The sequence below is a fragment of the Anopheles maculipalpis genome, chromosome 2RL, assembly GCF_943734695.1.
Source record: "Anopheles maculipalpis chromosome 2RL, idAnoMacuDA_375_x, whole genome shotgun sequence".
NCBI lineage: Eukaryota > Metazoa > Arthropoda > Insecta > Diptera > Culicidae > Anopheles > Anopheles maculipalpis.
The window spans coordinates 82,920,467-82,939,287 of NC_064871.1; the positions used below are offsets into that span (position 1 = coordinate 82,920,467).

An 18,821-nucleotide genomic window follows, 5' to 3' on the forward strand; every position below is an offset into this window, starting at 1 on the left:
TTTTAATTAATTTTAAACTGTTTTAAGTGCTCTTAAACAAAAGGATAGAGAGAAAGTCTACTTAAGCCACGCGACAGCCTGATAAATAATTCAACACGATTTACAATTACGTGATCAAATCTCTGATGCCTCCGGCCAGCGTAATCGTTGCACGTGAGTGATTTTAAATCTATTTGTTTCATTTTAAATGTTTTTTTTATATCAACCGTCTGCATTTATCGCTCCAGTATACTACCCAGTCTGAGACGATTCCTGGTACTGTCCTCCCCGCTAAAAGACATCGTTTATCATCAGATTTGCGCTTAACGATCGTAACCGTCCACTAAGTGAGAGAAATATTTATATGAATTTATTAACTGACACGCAACAACCGCACCGCGGCGTGTGGCGATTGCAGACAGTAGATACGTCCATTAATCAGCGTATCCGTACGAAAGGGAAATCGGTGATAGTTGGTTTACCGGGAGGAGAGGGTTACGTGACCCTGAGGTCATCTCCCCAATGTCAACCTTTCCGGGCCGGAGGAATGATAGAAAGGTGAACGGCAATTGGCAAACCGGGGATTGGGTGGATACTATTAATCATCGGCACCGTCATCGGTGCATGGTGACATCTCACCTATTTTTTTATATCTTTTGCACGTTTCCTTGCTGTTTTTCAAGTCGAAAGAAATGTGAGTCCCGTGTAAAGGATTCTTGATGTCACGAGGTCGAAAGTCTCGGTTGGATGCTGCGTTAATCTGCCCATCGTGTCCTACCACAATAAACGGTTCACCTTTCGGGCACGATTAATTGCTTCATCAGAAGGTATTACATCCCCATCGGTTGAAGAAAAAACCAAATTGAGGAAGCGTAATCACCGGCACAAACGTCGGTACGCCCTTGAGACCATCCGAGACCCATTATCGCATCGGCAAGAGATCGGAAGATCCTAGCCAAGATCGATATCGGACCAGTTCCGGGGCGGTCTGTAAAATAATTTGTAGTTCCACGGGTCGGTAATTGGCCGAAGTGAAGTAATGGAAAGACCAAACACTTGGTTGAGCTCGCTTAAGAGCTTTATTTCCATGTCTTTCCGGAAAGACCATCTCGGTGCACCGGAGGACCGGTATTAGGTCAAGGATGTTGGTTTGGATCGTTTTGCCTCTTCAGAAGCAATACGTGAGAATAGTTCACGAAAGCACGACCGGAACCGTTTTAAGTTTCACGCCCAAAAGGGTCGGCTAAAGGTGATGGGCGATCGTCGTGAGTAAGTCTGCTTGGGGGCTTTTGTGCTCTGGTTTGATTATGATCTATATCGACGCCGAAAGGCGGAGGTTGTTCGGGGATTATGTTTCACGACACACAAATCAACCCGACCGAAACACGAGAGACAATGATATAACGAATTATGAGGTTAGTTGGTGTCATTGAGATGCTTGGTTGCTGTATGAAGTAGAGCGATCTAACCGCTCCGTTAACGATGGCGGAACAAAAACGATAGTTGCATCGTACAAAATGGTCTGTGAATAGGGCAGTCCTTGCTGCTAAGTCAGCTGAAGAAACGCAGCAAGTTGATGCAATACTTACCATCATTAGATCTCCACTTTCCAGATGCTTTCGCATCAGCACTGCTGCCATACTGCCCTCATCCTGGTAGATGTCACCGAAGGAGTCGGCTGGTTCTGGATCCTGCATGCAAAAAAAAAACCGCACAAGAATAAACAAATTGATTAGCTAACAGTTTCAGGCGAGCGAGCGAATAGCGTGAAATATGATCGGTTAGTTGATCTTTGATCCCCTTCCTTGCACAAAACCAATTCCAATCAATCAACTCTCGAAAGGTTTCCCAAGCCATGGTGCACTTTCAAATCGAAGACGATTTCATTTGACACATGTCTTGGTACAGCCGCCGGTACTGCATACTGACGTAATGTATGAACTCCCCAGCGAACCCATCAACCTTTTCTTCCCCAGCGAAAGCATCCCGAATGCACCAACCTTTTGAGTTCTTGCCGATGGATGGACTTCAATTCTCAGCGGTGGCTCATGCAGATTGTGTAACTTGCTGTGATGCGTTTGAACACATCGATTCGATTTCATCTCTGCAGCTCAAACCGTCTGTCACATTTACGATGCCCTCTGCCCCATAAAGCAAATACGAAGCACGGACCTAGAGGGACGCTTTTCCTGCCCAGCTCAATGACATCTGGGAAATACCGTGCGTAATTCGAAACGGTCGGCTGAGTAGGTAAGTAACTCAAGAGTTAACTGAGACCCTGGGCTGTCAAAGGCAAGGAGATGGATGGTTCGTCTGTCACTTTGTCAATGTGACTTTGGGGTAGCTAGCGTTTGATGATTGTTTGACGTCAGTGGCCTTTGCGTGTACGGATGAGCAGTTTATATCAAGCAGTTTAACGCATAAACAGTGCAGACATCAAAAGATGCTTTTTTTAATTAGACAAGCTATATTGTGTTTTAGGCTCAAAATAGGAGGATTTTACCGTACGTGACGGAAACAAAATTAGCCTAGCTTTGTGGTTCGTCGAGTGTGCGTCACGGATGTTAATGTAGTAGATCAAGATAGTCTGATTCTCAATGGTTCTCTTCGTTGAAAATTATTAAATAATTTATGTGATTTTGGTGTAAAAAATTTGTTTACAATAATTTTCTAATTTCTACTCCAAATGATAAGATTGGATGTCTACATCTAATTAACGTGGCGTTGAAAGGTTTCTACAGTATCACGACTGTTAGCCTCGATGATTGACAGTACAGATCCATCTTCGTGCTCTGTAAAATCGGGAGAAATTTCCCTAATTGGTTTTAAACCTTAAAAGAAGCCTGAACGGTCAAAATTCTACACACCGAACTCTTCGCAACAATGTGTCATTGAAAGGGAACATTTCACTTCTATCCAGTTTTCTATCGTCCATCGGTATCCGTCAGTCTGTCTGTCAATACTTTCCTTCCTCTTATGCTTTTGCCCCGGCCAAATCGTGCCGCACGAAATAGTTCCTGCCCCAACAAATGAACCGAACAAACTTTGTACTCATCATAGTTCAACACTTATTTCGACTGAAATGGCCGGCAGTGTTGTATGACAAGCCGGGCAACAATGCACCTTCATGTCCACATCCGGGGCCCGCGTCAAAGTCACAAAGTCATAGCTGTGAACTTGACATTTCCCAACTCGTGCCCTCCTCCGTGCTAAGTGAACCATTTTTCCAACGATTGGCAGCGGCAATCGTTGTTTGCGCCGGGTCGTGCCGAGTTCCGGGCTGTACGGAACTTCAACTCGGATCTCTCACTCGCAGACAAAACGATCACGGCACTGCTTTATAGCATACGTAACATTTGTATCAACAATTGTATGCTTTGAACGCTACGTTTTACTATACTGGAGTAAGCGAAAATCGTGACCATAGGTTGAATTTCTGTTCGTCTCGTACGGTTTGAGTCAATTAGATTCAAACTTCAAAGTTCACATTTTGGCAGGTAGTTAGCTAGGCACGGTAAAATGTTCTATTGCCTGATGCCATAGCATTCATCCGACAACAACTCCTCAACCGACCCGTTTGACCGACTCCAGATGCAGATATTGGAGGTGGCTGTCTAAATTTCCAACCGTTACCGACGCCATCACGCCATGAGAAAAAGTGATGTCGGTAGTCCGATGAGAGCACCTGCCGGTCTAGCCGAGAAGAGCTTTTACTTTCTTCCCACTTGCGAAAACCAGTACCCATGCCATCGTTCCAGCTTCCATGACTTCCGCACGACGGGAATTGCAGAATGGTTATGGTTATGGTACACTTTCGTTTTTTGTTCCGTCCGTGTGGTGATGCTGATGATGCCGGCAAATGAGGCGAATGCTGCCATACCAGGGGCGCTCATCAGTTGTGGGCTTCTTCCGGTTTGGTTGAGGTTCCGAGTACCGAGATACCGATATGGCCCCGGTTTTTTTTAGTTGCCTTCACATTCAGCTTCAACTACGGGAGAAGGAAGCGTTGGTAGGCATCGTTGTTACCGCATCGTGAGAGTTCCCACCTGCCTGTTGTGTAAAGCGACTCTCGACCGGCGACTAATTTGCGGGACTTGAGAGTTAAGCACGAACCGGAAAAAAATTGTCAATCCATTCCCAAAGCCTGTGCTGGAAAGGCACACAGGGCGTTCTGCATTGTTTTGTCAGACCGTGGTGCTTTATCGCTTGATTTGTGGCTGGTCGGCGAAAACAATTCAGCTCACGCAACCTCACACATTAGCAACGAGTTGTGGTAAAATGTGCGTTGATAAGTAACCTGAACGCTACAATTGTGTTGATAATGGTGTTGAAGATCTCCAGAGATGCTTATCAGAGACCATTACAGATATTGATCGCGTGACAATTAACACATTCTTATCAGAATATCCCATCATGTGTGTCATTGCAAGGTGTCCACTTGTAATGTGTCCAGCTCAATTTCCATACCATATTGTTGCGGTGTGTGTCCTGTCCTGTGTATTTCTAAATATCGGTTAGTACCTGTCAACAGCTGTTTTTTTCGAGCAACGGCCCAATCTACGCTCAAGTGTGGGAGCACAGTAATTAACCACTAGTATTACGTGCCATAAAAACAAGGAAACGGTTTCCCCCAACCGAGATACCATATCACCCTACGGCAGGAGCCCCTACAGCTGCAGAACTGCGTGCTTAGCTGTAACAAACTGATACCGATGAAGGTTGCTCTTTCGTGTGGGCAGCAATCACCATTGACTGCTGTACTTGTGTGGTTTGTGGTATGCGGTGGGATAATAACATGCAGCACCAATTCCAGCTCAATGTCGGCCATTTTTAAGTAGCGCGTGTCACTTTGATGTTTTACAGCGAAGAAACTACCATCGCTTGTGGCATGTCCAGGAGGCGTTGGTTCTAGAATCCGTGCTTATGTAACAGACGACGAACCCCCGGAGGCCATTCCCATTCTAATCCATCCGCATCTCCCTTAGGGGGGAAAGAATTAGGAGTGTGCTTTGCTGGTCGCTTGCCCGTTTCCATCAATCATCCAGCGGGTCTGGTTTGCGCTCTAATTTTAGCCTTTTTATACCCGTAAGGGATCGAAGAGAATTATCTCCAATAAGACACAAAAGAGTGTTACGTGAGCCCACGCACTAACTCTTACTAATGATTGGGCTAAGTGCAAGTCATGCTTCTGGCTGGATGAGTTGTATTGTTCCGATTAAGAGGATTACGAACAAACATGTGAAGCCTTTTGGTAGTAAACCTTGGCCGAGAGAGTTCGCAAAGGCAGTTGGTGTGTCCTTCAAGATCTTATTGGGGATACACATCTACTCACCCACCTGTTCCCTAACATGGTTCCGGTCCTTATCCTTAGGCACCTGTGTAGACTGCGTTGAGTCGAGAAGCCTCGACCAAAGGCGGCCAGCAGCAACGCAAACGGATTGATTTATGAGCAATTCTATTCAATTCTCCCGGTCGGCAGCTTGATGCAAAACCACCATTGAATGGGTAAGAAAAATGGCAAACCTGTTCTATCGGGCGTTTCCTAACCGTCGGGTAAGCGTGTACTCGACTCACATTCTAGTGTGGTGTATTTCAAGTGTTAAGGTCAGCTCAACATCAAAACCAGCTTCTCGAGTAGTAGAGGTGCTTTAACAATTGTGCTGGTGACGGTGAAGTCGGCCGGAATACTTTGTACACCACCCGTAAGACATTGGACACCGGCTCGCAAGGACGTATGTGGGAATCGTGCATTATTTATGGATGCACACCGGGTCTCCGTTTGGGGCTGCAAAACTGTACAAGACATTAGGAATGTTGTCACCCAAGCGCCGGATCCAGGCAAATGGACCACATTTAACACCTTCCAATAAACTTCCCACCGTTCTACCTGTGTAGCGCCAACTGCTCGGCCAACTACTGTTTCAAACGATTCCTTTATGGCAACACTTTATCACACCGAGACAATTCTTGCTTTGTTTGCGCATTTTCTTGTGGTGAAATAGTTCCACCGGTGCTGTGTCGCTGTCATAAGCAGAACCAAACGAAACGGAACCGCGATTTCGGAACCAACTCAATCATGCGTGAATCGGTTCGATTACTGTGCAGGCCTTGAGAGGCAGCAACGGTGCAGCAGGGAATGCGAAACCCTTCGAAAGCACCAGCAGGCTATTGCATGTCATTAGGCCTGGCAGTATGGAGCCACATTACTGTCAGGTAGGGTATATATTAGCAATGCAAAGCTATCTACTGGAAGAAGTTAATGTATGTTTTTGGCGCCCTGTTAATAATGTTTGCTTGTGTGGAGTCGGAATTGGAAAGTTGTTGGATGTCGTCACCGGAAGGAGAACGTTTTGGAGGAGTTTTTGAAGTTTGTGGAGCTTAATGGATTGGAGTTGTGGTCTATTTCATTGAAGTAATACAATGTGAACTCGTTGAAATAGTGGTCTATGAGTCTGGAGGACTTACGAGGTCATGTATGTTGCTTGTTGTACTGATTTACGAGTCCACGTTGGATCAATGCTAGCATAAAGGTCACATGTAAATGAACTTTAAGAATCTGCTCTCATTTCTAATCGAAGTATGATACCAAAGTTTGCCTTAAAACACCAATCAACGGAAATTACTTTTGTAAAACCTCTCGGAACCTAACCTTGGTTGCTACAAAATTAATCACATCCATAAACCCAGCCCACAATATAGACATCTTAAAAATAGTCATCATCCTCACGTTGATGACAGCTCTTCCAACACCATCAGCCATCATCCAGTCAAAACTAATGTCATCAATGTCGGAAGACAAGGTCTCCTCTAGTCCTTTTCAACTCATAATTTCATCTTCACAATGGAAAATCTGTCCACTAGTATAAGTATGCTTTTAAGCTGACACGCGTGCGCCAGAAGGTTACAATCAATCATTATGGGGTGGCGTGTGCTTACGCCTGCCTAGAACTCCTAGATCCTATCCATTTTCGTTAGCCAAAGCTTGGACTGGATTCGATTTCGATTTTTTAATCACTGCACATCCATCAAACAGACCACTAGGCATGGCCGTGGTGATGCGTGTCGCGCATCTTCGCAAGTCCTTGGCATTAATTCGGACGGACGGTCTTCACTCTACATTTCCATCTCGGCAGCAGATGAAGATTGATGGTGCCGCTGGGATTAAACAGCAAACCCCGGAAAACAGAAAATTGGAACTGAGGCTGAGAACTAGTTTACAGGGGTGGGTCGATGCAATTTCCAGCAGGACCGACCGACAAAACAAGCAAAGCACCAAAAACCGGAATCAAACAAGCCACTCGCACATACACACATCTCTCGTGTCTTCGGACGGTGTGTCAAACCGGGTGTTCGGTGTCCGGCAGCAAAATTGAACCGTATCGTCAACGGTGCGTGAGATGGTGATGGCGATTTTGCTTTCCGTCCGAGCAGCGACGGGTGCATACATTTCGGAGCTTTCCAAGATGAAACAACAAGACGCGCGCATTACGAAAGCGGTCCGGCTTGATGGTGGTCGATTATGACATCGAGTCAGTGAAGGTTTAGTTATTCCATTGCTTCCTTCTTCCGTCCATCCGTAATAGGGACGCTCGGTGTGGAATTTGTTTCCTCACTGGCTTACTGGCATACAGGGGACGGGCCCTTTTGCGAGGGCCCTATCTTGTTACATGGTAAAAGAGTAAGCGTAAGTAGCGAGCGAGAGAGCGTGAGATTCGGTGGCCCATTGACATATTCGATGACAAGTAATAGGAAACACATTTTTTTCTGCCACAACTTTGGAGCTCAGTTCAGGAATCTGGAATTATGTCACAAGCATCTAAAATATTTTTTTGTTTAATTTTGAATCCCCATTCATGGTCATGGAGCTTCGACTTTTGTTGAAACATTAATCTGTACTGACCATCAATGATCACCTTTTTTGCAGCTCTCAAAATATCGTTTTGTATTATGACTCCAACATATCAAATGTCGCAAGGCAAACAATTGGACTCTTTTAACAACAAAAACACAACGGAGCCTGTCTCTTACAAATGAAGATCATTATCTCACATTATTGAAGCCCACAAAAGGCTATAAGCCCGATCGTGAGCTTCATCAAGCCATTTCAACAACAATGACAAAAAACCGTTGCATAATGTCGGAAAAATCGCCACCACATCTTAGATCGGAACTAAAAACCTTTCCGAATCAAAAATTAACCACTTCTCATTCGGGCCAGACGCGTCACAGTTTGTCTTCTTTTCTCTTTCCAATTCAATCGGCCATAAAGCTGCCATAAAAATAAAAACCCCGTAACAAAACTCGACCCTCGACCATCGTGCCAAACGGACTGGAAACTGTGAAACGATGTATCAATCGGATTGCTTCCGAGCAAGCATCCCTACCGGTTTGGCTTTGGTAAGGGAAAATGTAAGTGGAAATGGGGAAAAAACAAAGGTGGCTAGGACGACATAACAGTGGCTTTATTAACGAGCCCTCAATAACCACTTTATGGGCCATACAGCTAAGTACTAGGGAAACGCAAACGAGATACATACTTTGCGGCGGAAGTATGCTACTAGCGGCAAAATAAATTGCTCCAGTAATACATTCGATGAGAGAGGGAGAGAGGGAGCGTGAAAAATCGAGAGTAAAGCGTACCAAACAAGCTAAGTCAAATATCTGCTGAGCGAGCTGCTTAAAGATCGTAAACTTCACTGTAACTCACTTTCAACCACCAAGCACTTGAGCACCAGGAGCCACAATCACACCATCGGATAAATTTATGACAAATCTCCTTCTCCCGTTCATCATCCCCTTGTCGAGATGGCGCAAATTGATAAGCCCGTTGTGCCACGGTGTGGGCCAAATATGGATTTCCCAAGGCGTAAGTGAATGTAATCGACCCGACACCGCTGGCTGAGCGACTTATCGATTCGGTGCTGTTTCCGGGGAGGCGCACTCATAAATGTTGCATGCTGGGTGGTGGTGCCGGTTCGATCACACTTTGAGGTCCAATTTGGGGTGACCTACTGGGGTGTGTGTAAGTGATATGCTACTGACAGGTAGTACCCGCTGAGACGCTGCTCCAAAACTGGACGCTTGTTGGTAGGTCGAGTGATTATTACTTATTGTTTTGCTTTGCTGTGTTGCGGATGCTGCAGAAACGAGTAAGATTTAATCTTTAGACAAGGCGATTATTGTTCAGATTTGATGAAATTGAAATTTATTCCTGTTTTGCTTTCTACGAAACAATTTTAATCGCATGTAAGTGCTCTTTGACTATGATTACTGACCAAAAATTTTTTAGATCTTTCATTGATTGTGTTAAATAATTATTTAAAATTCAGAATAAACCTGGGCGATGGTGGTTTAGGAAAAGCCAGGATTTAAAGAATGGATCGTTATAGAGAACGGAATACAGAAGGTGTTAGATTCAAATATGACAAATGAGACAAGGAATTAAACGAATATAAAATAAGCAGCAAAGGATAATTATGACCACCTGAGGTACAATTTTTAGGTATGATTATGGGAGGACAAATATCCACATAAATACGATCGAACAGAGAATATTGAATTGAATAATCGTTTGGGCTTAAAATCCATGTTAAAAATTCAAATCTTATTGCCGGCTAGTTGCTCTTTCTTATACTTATTCGTTACGATCTTTCCTATGGGAAAGATCAAATAACATTTGCGCATCCCATTGCTTCCATAACCATAATAGCGTTACTGGTGAATCGATAGGTTGCTGGACAAGGATGTATAAAAACTGAGACTTAATACATTGCTTGTCTTGGGAATTACCGGAATATAGGCTCCATTTCCACAACGTTTATCCAGAAGCTGGCATATCTTCTATCTAAATGTTGGAAACTTAAGACAATCATCGTAAACTTCTTGCTGCACGGTTAGGTTTTGCACAGACTGTAACTACAATCGAGCTCCTTCAGCCTGTTGAAGTATAGTGGTACAGGCTATAGAAGCCATCGTTTGTAACCATTACCTAAACTTCCCATCCCTCTTGTTTTAAACTACCCTCCCCTCCTCTTTTCAACTTCCCATCCCTCTTCTTTTCTGTTTTAAGCCACATAACATTAGTAAGAAGATTCCCATCTTACATTTGTTTCCAAACTACATCATCAACACTGTTGCAAACAACAATGCTGTTGTGAATGAGCATATCCGTACATGTTCTTTGCTAAATATTACGTCGTCTCCACCTAGCCTGTAATTTAAATAAGCTCACCCTTAAAAAAACAAGAGCATCGCTAGCAAGCCGATATCTCAAGACACCTTAACATTCTCACTTAAGAACTCAAGAACTTGTCTGCATGTAATCTTCTAATGAATTTGAATCGTTACGTTTACCTTTTCTCTAAAACAAATTACAATTTACGATCTCTTTGTTTTATAATCTCATACAAAACTAGGATAAAATTATGTTAAGTACATGAATAATTTAATATGTCATGCTTGCTGATGTTTTGCATTTTAAAACCTCTTTTCACAGCACAGAAAAAAGCAAACCATCCTTGCCGATTAACAACGACTATGGAAATGAACCTCAAAACCCTCCCCACAGAATGGGTGATTAAACTCATTTGCGTCGAAAAGTTTTGGTGTGCGTATAATTTATTTGTTTGCCATTCATTAGAAATACTTTATTGTTTTAACATTTCAACCATGTGGCGCTCCTTGCTAGTGAGCTCAGCTTTTCGTAAGGAGCAGCTTATACATTAAATAATCAGATCATTTAGCTACCCAGAAAAAAACCAAAACATTGTGAGCGCAATCGATTCCAAAACAACGTCGGCAGGATCGTCAACCTGCCAACCAACCTTCGACCGCAACAGCGATGGCTAAGAAAAAAATCAAAAAAATGTGCCTGTATATGTATGTTGAATCTTCTGTCGGTAATAAATCTTATCGTAGTAAAATGTTCCTTCGTACGGTGCTTCTTCAACCATATCCAATCCAATGCGTCGCAATGAATATTGTCAGTGGTGGAAGAACAACACAAAGCCATCCAAAGCCTTCCCATCTGGGACGAAACCTCGAAATCTGCATTCATATTTTTACTCTCATCCCCATTTTAATTTTTTTGCGTGGTCTGGTGCGGACAAGATGGCACAGAAAAGGGGCGGCCGGGGATATAAGCCGATGCCGCAGAACTTCCGTATGCATTAGTTTTATTTCTCAACTCTGGTGTTTTTTTTTTATTTATTTTACTATTCTTCAGTTTCTTCTCCTATCGCGAATCGATCGATACGCGCACGATAAGCTAAACGGTGGGTCAGTCCCGCGCAAGGTCATTGCGGCCATAAAACAAATATGTTTGGACACATACGGCTCGGCACCCGGGGTGCGCGTCATCAATCGAACTGTGAGGGCTTGCGGCTGGTGATTCATACGACAGATTTTTTTAACTTTTCCCATACGAAAATCGATCAACCGCAAAGTAGCAGTTATTTGCATAAAAGACATCCAAAACGTTTCGTACAAGGAACGCAGAGTTCATATTTGACGCATCACAATCAGTGCCCGAACCAAAAAAAGGGCTAGGCTGGACGAATGTGACGGTTTGTAATCAAAACATGTTATTTATTCCTTCCTTTCCGTTGCGGCACGGTTTGGCATTGTTCTACGCTACAGTGCTAACCCCTTTTCATAAGGGAATTCAAACCAAAGCATTAAATCTTCCTCGTGCTAGCACACATCGGGCAACAGCTCGAGACACAAAACAATGCGATCTTAAGCGTTGGATTACCATTTTTCTTTACCTCCGAGCTTCTTGTAGGACAGCTTTAATCAACACCTAGCCACCCCATACAACTCTTGCCCTAGGGCTAAGGGTATGATTACCGAATAGGCTGAAAATAGCGACACGAGGAATTCTAAGCAACTGCCATCATTCACTGCCCTTGTCTGCGACCTTCCAGTACAACAAGCGCAGATAGTAGATAAATTGGAGCGTACAGCCTAGATCTGGCCACCCGTCTTTAGCGATCGTTTTGCTCAGAGCCATGAAATGCCTGCCTGCCTATTCTTCAACACTATCCATCACACCTGGCACAAACATCGACAGCACACGGGGACATGAGCCTTAAGCTACGATTAGGATCTCCAATCATGTCAGCTGCCCAGCGAACTCTCCAAGATCTTAGCTCGCGCGTTGGTCGTTTAGGTCTTAAGACGTAAGACATGGACCTCCCGTAAAATTCTACATCTATCGAGTGCATACAGGTGTTGAAAATTGAGCTTTTGCTCGAAAGGAATTAACAGATCCCGAAGTATGTCACCTTCGTAACGCGTGTACCTATTAGGGCTCGATAATTTACACACAAAAAACATATTTCGCTGGCGATGAGAATTCCAAACCGTGACGGCCATTAGTACCACAGGGGTTAAAGGATTTCTTGTACTTGCTCTGCATGATCCTATCAATAAGTGATCCTTCGGCCAGCCAATTGCTCCTACTTAATTAAGCGTAGTGTACACGGGAGGTTAAGAACTATCATTACTACCAGGGCCATTAAACAACGGACCAGTTTTACAGTGGGGGGAAGCTGCAAGTAAAAACGCTCTGCGACCGATATCCACACGTACTTTGCAAGCAATCGCACACATTCCAAAGACCATCTGAAGGTACTGGTAAATGGAAGGTAACTTCATTTCTGTCCGTTGGCTCTATTTCCCAGAAGACTGATGTGCCAACATTGGATTCACAATTTAGCGCACGTTCGGCGGAGCGTCGGTCGCGAGAGAGGTGAATTGAATTATTTAAATTATAAATTAAATCAAACCACCTTGCGGCGGCTGGGACCAGCGACAGCTAACTGTCAAAGTAACGCGACTTCTAGCGTACAGGTTGAGGTTATGTTTTGCATCGTGTGAAACGATCGTTCCGGTCGACAAACGGGTCGATATTTAGAGCAATGTCGCAAAGTGGAGCAGTGAGCGAGTTGACGAGCTGCCCCCGTTGGTGACCTTCAGTCTAATTACATACACCGGACGGTTTACGTATCTGCACGGTGTTTTGATCGAGCGAATAACGTACATTTGAGAAGCAAATGTGCAATCGATCTTCGGGTTCGGGTAGCTTGCCGTTGTTGACCGGTCGGATAGATAGCTGTACACCTTTTGTACGCGCAATTCAAACTCCGACTGCTGGCAGGTGTTTGTTGATACTGTCGAAATGCATCTAATTAGTATGCAACAGTAGCTAGACGATTGAACAAATTGTGGGAATTCTGGTAGGCGTTTGGGGAGAACAATTCACCCATATCTTGGGGCACGGTAACAATTCACGGCCGGAAATCGTATGCAAGAGCTGCTGGTCACGGTTTTGCGAAGTGTTTTTATCCAACAATGGAAGGAGATAGTTGCATATTGTGCAAGTAAAGTTCAAGACACCAAACCAAGAAGATTACAGTACTGCTTACCTCATCGTGAATCTCCTCGTAAACCAGTCCCTGCGTCGAGTTGGGATCCGACCGGACGTTCCACATCCGCAGCGAATGTGCCCCACCTCGCAGCAATCCTTCTGTTTTCCGAAGCGTGAGGTTCACATTCTCTCCGAAAGCGTCGAACGACACCCGGTGCTCATTAATGTCCGCTATACTGACACCATCCTCCATCGGTTCCAGCGTGGTCGAATCATCAACCGGCTGCTGCTGCTGCTGATCGCTGCTCACCATAGGACCCGCCTCTAGTGGGATGTCTTGCCGATCGTCAACGACTTTCGGGACGACTTTCTTCTGCTGGCTGGCCGGTTTTCCTCCCAGCTCGCTCACTTTCTCGGTGAACCGTACCTTACTGAGGTCCTTCTTGACATGATGGTTGGGACTGTTAGTACCGGCCGTACCGCCAAACAATCCGTTCGATTTGGTAACCGGCCCATCGATGCTTCGTTTTCGCCGGGAGCTTGCGAGGACTGGCTTGTTTGTGTGGTGTGTTAGTTTGACGAGCTCATAGTGAGGTACCAGATCGACGTGATCCACGTGGAACACTTCCTGTAGCTGGGCGGAGGACATGTGATGATGGATCTGTGAACGAGAGGACGAAAGAAAGGACGATTAGTAGGACGTTACTTGGTGTTAAGTTTGGATGCAATCATTCAAACTTAAAATTAGTGTCTAGTGTGTAGCTATCTGATCTAGATCAAATACGACAACTCGAACCCGACTGACGTAAGCCTTGAGGGGCAATATAGATTTAAATTCTATCCGTACGTAGCGGAATAGTTATTTGTTGTCACTGTCACCTCCTTCTTCTTTCTGGACCGTTGTCAGTCGCGATTGAATAAGCATGCAGCCTGCATAAATTATGCCCACAAACCTGATCCAGATCGAGACTTCTAACGGGAGGCTTAAGCCAGCCTGATCGACTTCAGTGGGTGTACACAAAAGTGATTTAGTAGAAGAAGAAAAAAATCTTTACATCGTTATGCGATTTTGCTCCCTTAACGCTTAAGCGATAAAGCGAGTGTTAATGGACCATTTGTTACCCATTCTGACGATTTCATCTGACGGTGACCTGCCTTACCTCAAACCACCTTCAGCAATCTACTCCAATGTGTGTGTCTGTGTAAGTGTGATTGATTCGGTAACTTAGTACAATTGTTTTGCCGATTGCCCGAGGGACAGGTTGAGTTGGTTTTTTTCTTCCCTCTCTCGTATGCACCAAGTCTATTTCTATTCGACCTTGCCGACTACACTATCGCAACCTCGTGGCACCTGACCACCAGACCCTTGCCTACAGACGCATGTTTGCACGCAAAGCGATAGACATGCGGTCGAAAGACAAAGCACCGCAATGCGAATGTTGTTTAGAAAACATGGCCACCAAAGCAATTCCGTTTTTGATTCTCTCTGCCACGTGTTGGATTAAGACACCAAGTTCTTTTATGTTTCTTAGCATTTGTTTCCATGAGTGGTTTGAAAACTTGACTTCCTATGGCTAAAATTGAACTACGGTTAATGAAATAGACAACATTATTATTCTCCTTTTACTTAAACTGGATGCCTATCGCTATTACTAACGCTTCTATTCATTCAAAATCCCGGAAGGCACAAATGGCGGATGCTATATTTTGCTTTTTCGAACCAACAAAAACACACACACACGTATACAGCCCAGCACAGCATTCCCAGGCCACTCAGGGAGCAACTGTTGAGCGGCTATTTGTCTTTATCAGCGTTGCGTGCACGTAACCTTCGGAATCCCATTACATCTTACTAGCTTTGTGTGTGAGCTTTGGCCGCAACACCAGGCGCGGTGTGGCAAAGCTGCACCGTGCTATAAACGGCTGCTCCGGAATTCAGTCGTGGGGCAGGGTGTTATCGATGCAAATTTTGCACATTGCACATTGCGCGCGGTGCGGAACAAAACTTTTGCGCGCGCGCGCGCTTGCTCGCAAGCGAAAATGCTGCGAAACAAAAACATCTCCAACGACGTTTGGTGGTGGGGAGGTTGTGAGCCATCGAGGTCAATTAGCGATCGAGCTGGCCGGATTATGTAAACACGAGAAATGCGCGATTCACTGTTACGGTGAGAGGAAATGAGTTCACGAGTACTATGCACCTATTGGAAACATGGGAAGTGTTGAAGGGGGTGAAGAGGAGGAAGGAGAATGACGCAGAAGGAGGAGGATGGATTCTGCTTCTGATTTGTTGATTTACGCATTGAACCGCGTAAGGTGGCACAGATTGATTCGGGTTATTACGGGAAACAAAACGAAAGACTTCAACCATTCCTTCAAGCGACGAACCCCAGTAAAGTGGCTTGAGGTAGGAATTTATAGTAAAATCACACTTTTTAGAGTTTAGAAGTTGGTGAAATTTTAAAGCAACATATTTTCAAATATTTTAAAAACATTGCACTTATCAAAGAAGAATTTATATCACTAATTTTATTTTAAATAAACATGTAATTAGTAGAAGCCTTAATTATAGCTGGACTTACAAGCCATTACAAAATATGTATCACCTCCTTTAATCCTGCTACAATTTTACACATTTGCTTATAAAACGTGGCATTATAAACGCAACAGTCAGGTGAACTGATAAAGTGGCCCAGGTTCGACGTGCATCGTGACATAACATCCAGCCAGTCACCCTGTCGTGCTTACGGTTCGCACATGAATACACAGCATAAGCTTGCCAGCTGTTGTAAAACAATCTGACCGACCCTTTACAATTTGGTTCACATTCACAACTCCGGTTGCTTATTTTAAGGATAAAAGTAATCTTCTTCTAGTGTTGCAACGGTTCCGCTTGTGTCGGTTCATGCGAATCCAATAACAAGCTGTGAATGGCATATCACTGCCAAGCGCTTGTCGCACAATAAGGAGCTCATTAAATAGTGCCACTAAGGCAAGAGCAAGCGTGTAGTATTCCGACCGGTATGCAGCTCGTTAGATTACGTGACGGTGGTATTTGGGGTGATTTATCATTCGATATGGAGCATTAAAAAAATAAAAACAAATTAATTGGAGCAATCTGCAGTCTTACATATTTAAAAGGTAAACTTGTTATTTAAACATTACTGGCAAGGTTAAGAACTCGTTTTCTTGTATTGCAAATTATCCCCGAAATTAAAAACAAACGTCCAATAGCTTTAAAAAACTACGTCAATAATGCTTCTCCCGGCCGCTTCGATTTCGAGCATCGTCAAGCCTTCGAACCTCTCCGTCTCGATTTGTGGAGTAGTAACCTAGACCCAGACCTAGCCAAGCCTCGACTGGGCGCAACGCAAGCCTACCGCAACCGACGTACCGGTTTCTGGATGTCCTTCTCAGCAGCTCAAGCTTGTTGCTATCCTTCAATTGGAGCTAAATTTGGGTACAATCTCCTCGCAAGTACGCGCAAAGTACGCATCGTGTGCGCTCACAAATAAGTTCTGCAGTGCTATAAATAAGACATCACGGTTTTTGTTTTTCACACTTGCCATTTGCGAGACATGTTGCAATATCCATATCCAGTGATATAGTTTTATTCAAACACTGCATCCTCCTCAGCATAATCCAATTTCACCGGAACGTTCTCGATAGCAACACAAATCAGACTTTGTGTCTTCAAAAAAAAAAATCTTTCAGCTAGCCGCTAATCCGACTGGAAATGTTTCCATTTTGTCACCAAACAGTAAACCGAACGTTGAACCATCTTCACCGGTGTCGTGACTAGCGCATCATCGTTCGATGGCTTCCTGACGTAAGACTTCCGCCGCTTGTCGTTTTGGGAGAAGGCAAGAGAGGTAGCAATCAATTACAGCCTAGCTTGCTGTGTGGACATAATCCGCCTGACGACCGAATGAATGAAGGTGTCTGTGTCAGGTGTGTTTGTTGCTGCGCTCTAGGTTGATAACAAACCAAAACCCACCACCATGTGACAAATCTGGTGAGAAATTGTGTGACATCTTAATCCATCGCAGGGCCTCTACTGACAGATAACATCTAGCGCTAGTGCACAAGATTGGAACAACGAATCTGTAGCTTGTAACATGAACCCTAGCGCACTGCCGTGGAAAAGAGAAAAAAAACCCATTCCAACTGCAATGGGCGTATAATTGTGGGAAAAAACGGAAAACCAATCAACCCGACTCGATTCTCCTTTGGAGCCTGAACCAAACGATTGGATTACTCAATCAAACAGAAGGAACGGAATTGATGGGCGCGAGCAAAACCAATGCTACTGGGTGGAGAGAGTCAAAATGCGGAGCACAGTTGTCACGGTACGGTATTTATCGTCGAAACAGAATCATTAATTGGTCACCGTTACGCGATGATTACGCGAAGTTTTGGTTTGGTACGGTTTGGTACGGTACATTCGAAAAAGGGTGAACATCGCATAAATATGTCACCGGAACAGCGACGTGAAAGAGTGTCACTAAAGATGAGCTTTACAGAAAACATACTCCTTTTATTTTCATGAGAATAAAAAATATTTAGCAAAAGTTTGCATTTAAACACGTAAACAAACAATACAAAAAGCTTAAAAAAACTGTCTCCCTTCGATCATGTAACACTGTCAATTGAATGAACAGCACTTTTTGGTTGTTGCGTGTATTTATATTTCTCCATGCCGGTTGTCGCTTTTTCTTGACATTAAATTATGTCTGACTGCGATAGGAAAGTAACAAATGGAGCCTGAATAATCGAGAAAAAGTCAGTTCCTTACAAGGTTGTGCAAAAACACACCCGAAAGTAATTCGTTTTCTTGTTCCACTTTCCTGCACGCTGCTTTCATCTAGAGAGAATTCAATTTCCTTTTTTCAATTATGGTCCTGTTCGCTTTACTCTTTCTACCACCACTAGGTCAAGCTTGGGCGACCGTAACAGCGGGGAGAAGGGAGCAAAAACTCATTCCCAATTTTTGCAAACAAATTATGCAAGACTCAGTTTTTGTTTTATTCTTCTTTCTCGCCTCTCTGCCTCTCATGATGCGCCGTTTGTGGTTAGTTGGTGTTTTTACTTAACTCTTGCTGGTTTTATGCATGATTATGTGGTACGTTTTGAATGGAACCGTTGGAATTAAATCTTTGCAAATTGTTTGTTTGTACTATGTTTCCTTCTTTTTGTAAGAGCAGACATATTTGTTTACATAAGCTGTTTCTGATGTTTGATGCAAGAAGCACTAAAAAGAGGACAATACGACGTAGAGTCGTCATACTAAAATATAAACATAAAAGCACTAAAAAGAGTTCTTTTGAATTCATTTTTAACAAAAACAGTTAAGAGGTTATACACAATCGTATGGAGCTACAAAAATTTAACATTTGACCGTTTGTATTTTTCAAACAGTCTACTAATTAACGAACCAATTTTGGTTTCTTAAAATCGGCTATTCGTTATTTTTTGC

General features: G+C 43.8%; 1 protein-coding gene across 5 annotated transcripts in view; it reads right to left on the minus strand.

Moving 5' to 3' along the window:
- The window catches only part of LOC126567854 (A disintegrin and metalloproteinase with thrombospondin motifs 1), a 321,278-nt gene that overhangs the window by 42,173 nt on the left and 260,284 nt on the right, over positions 1-18,821 (minus strand). For all 5 annotated transcript variants that reach the window (XM_050224176.1, XM_050224177.1, XM_050224175.1 and 2 more), the window contains exons 3-4: positions 13,407-14,009; positions 1,569-1,670 (exon numbers count right to left, since the gene is read on the minus strand). In XM_050224176.1, the coding sequence (XP_050080133.1) occupies positions 1,569-1,670; positions 13,407-14,009 (705 nt within the window). The remainder of the gene's footprint in view (positions 1-1,568; positions 1,671-13,406; positions 14,010-18,821) is intronic.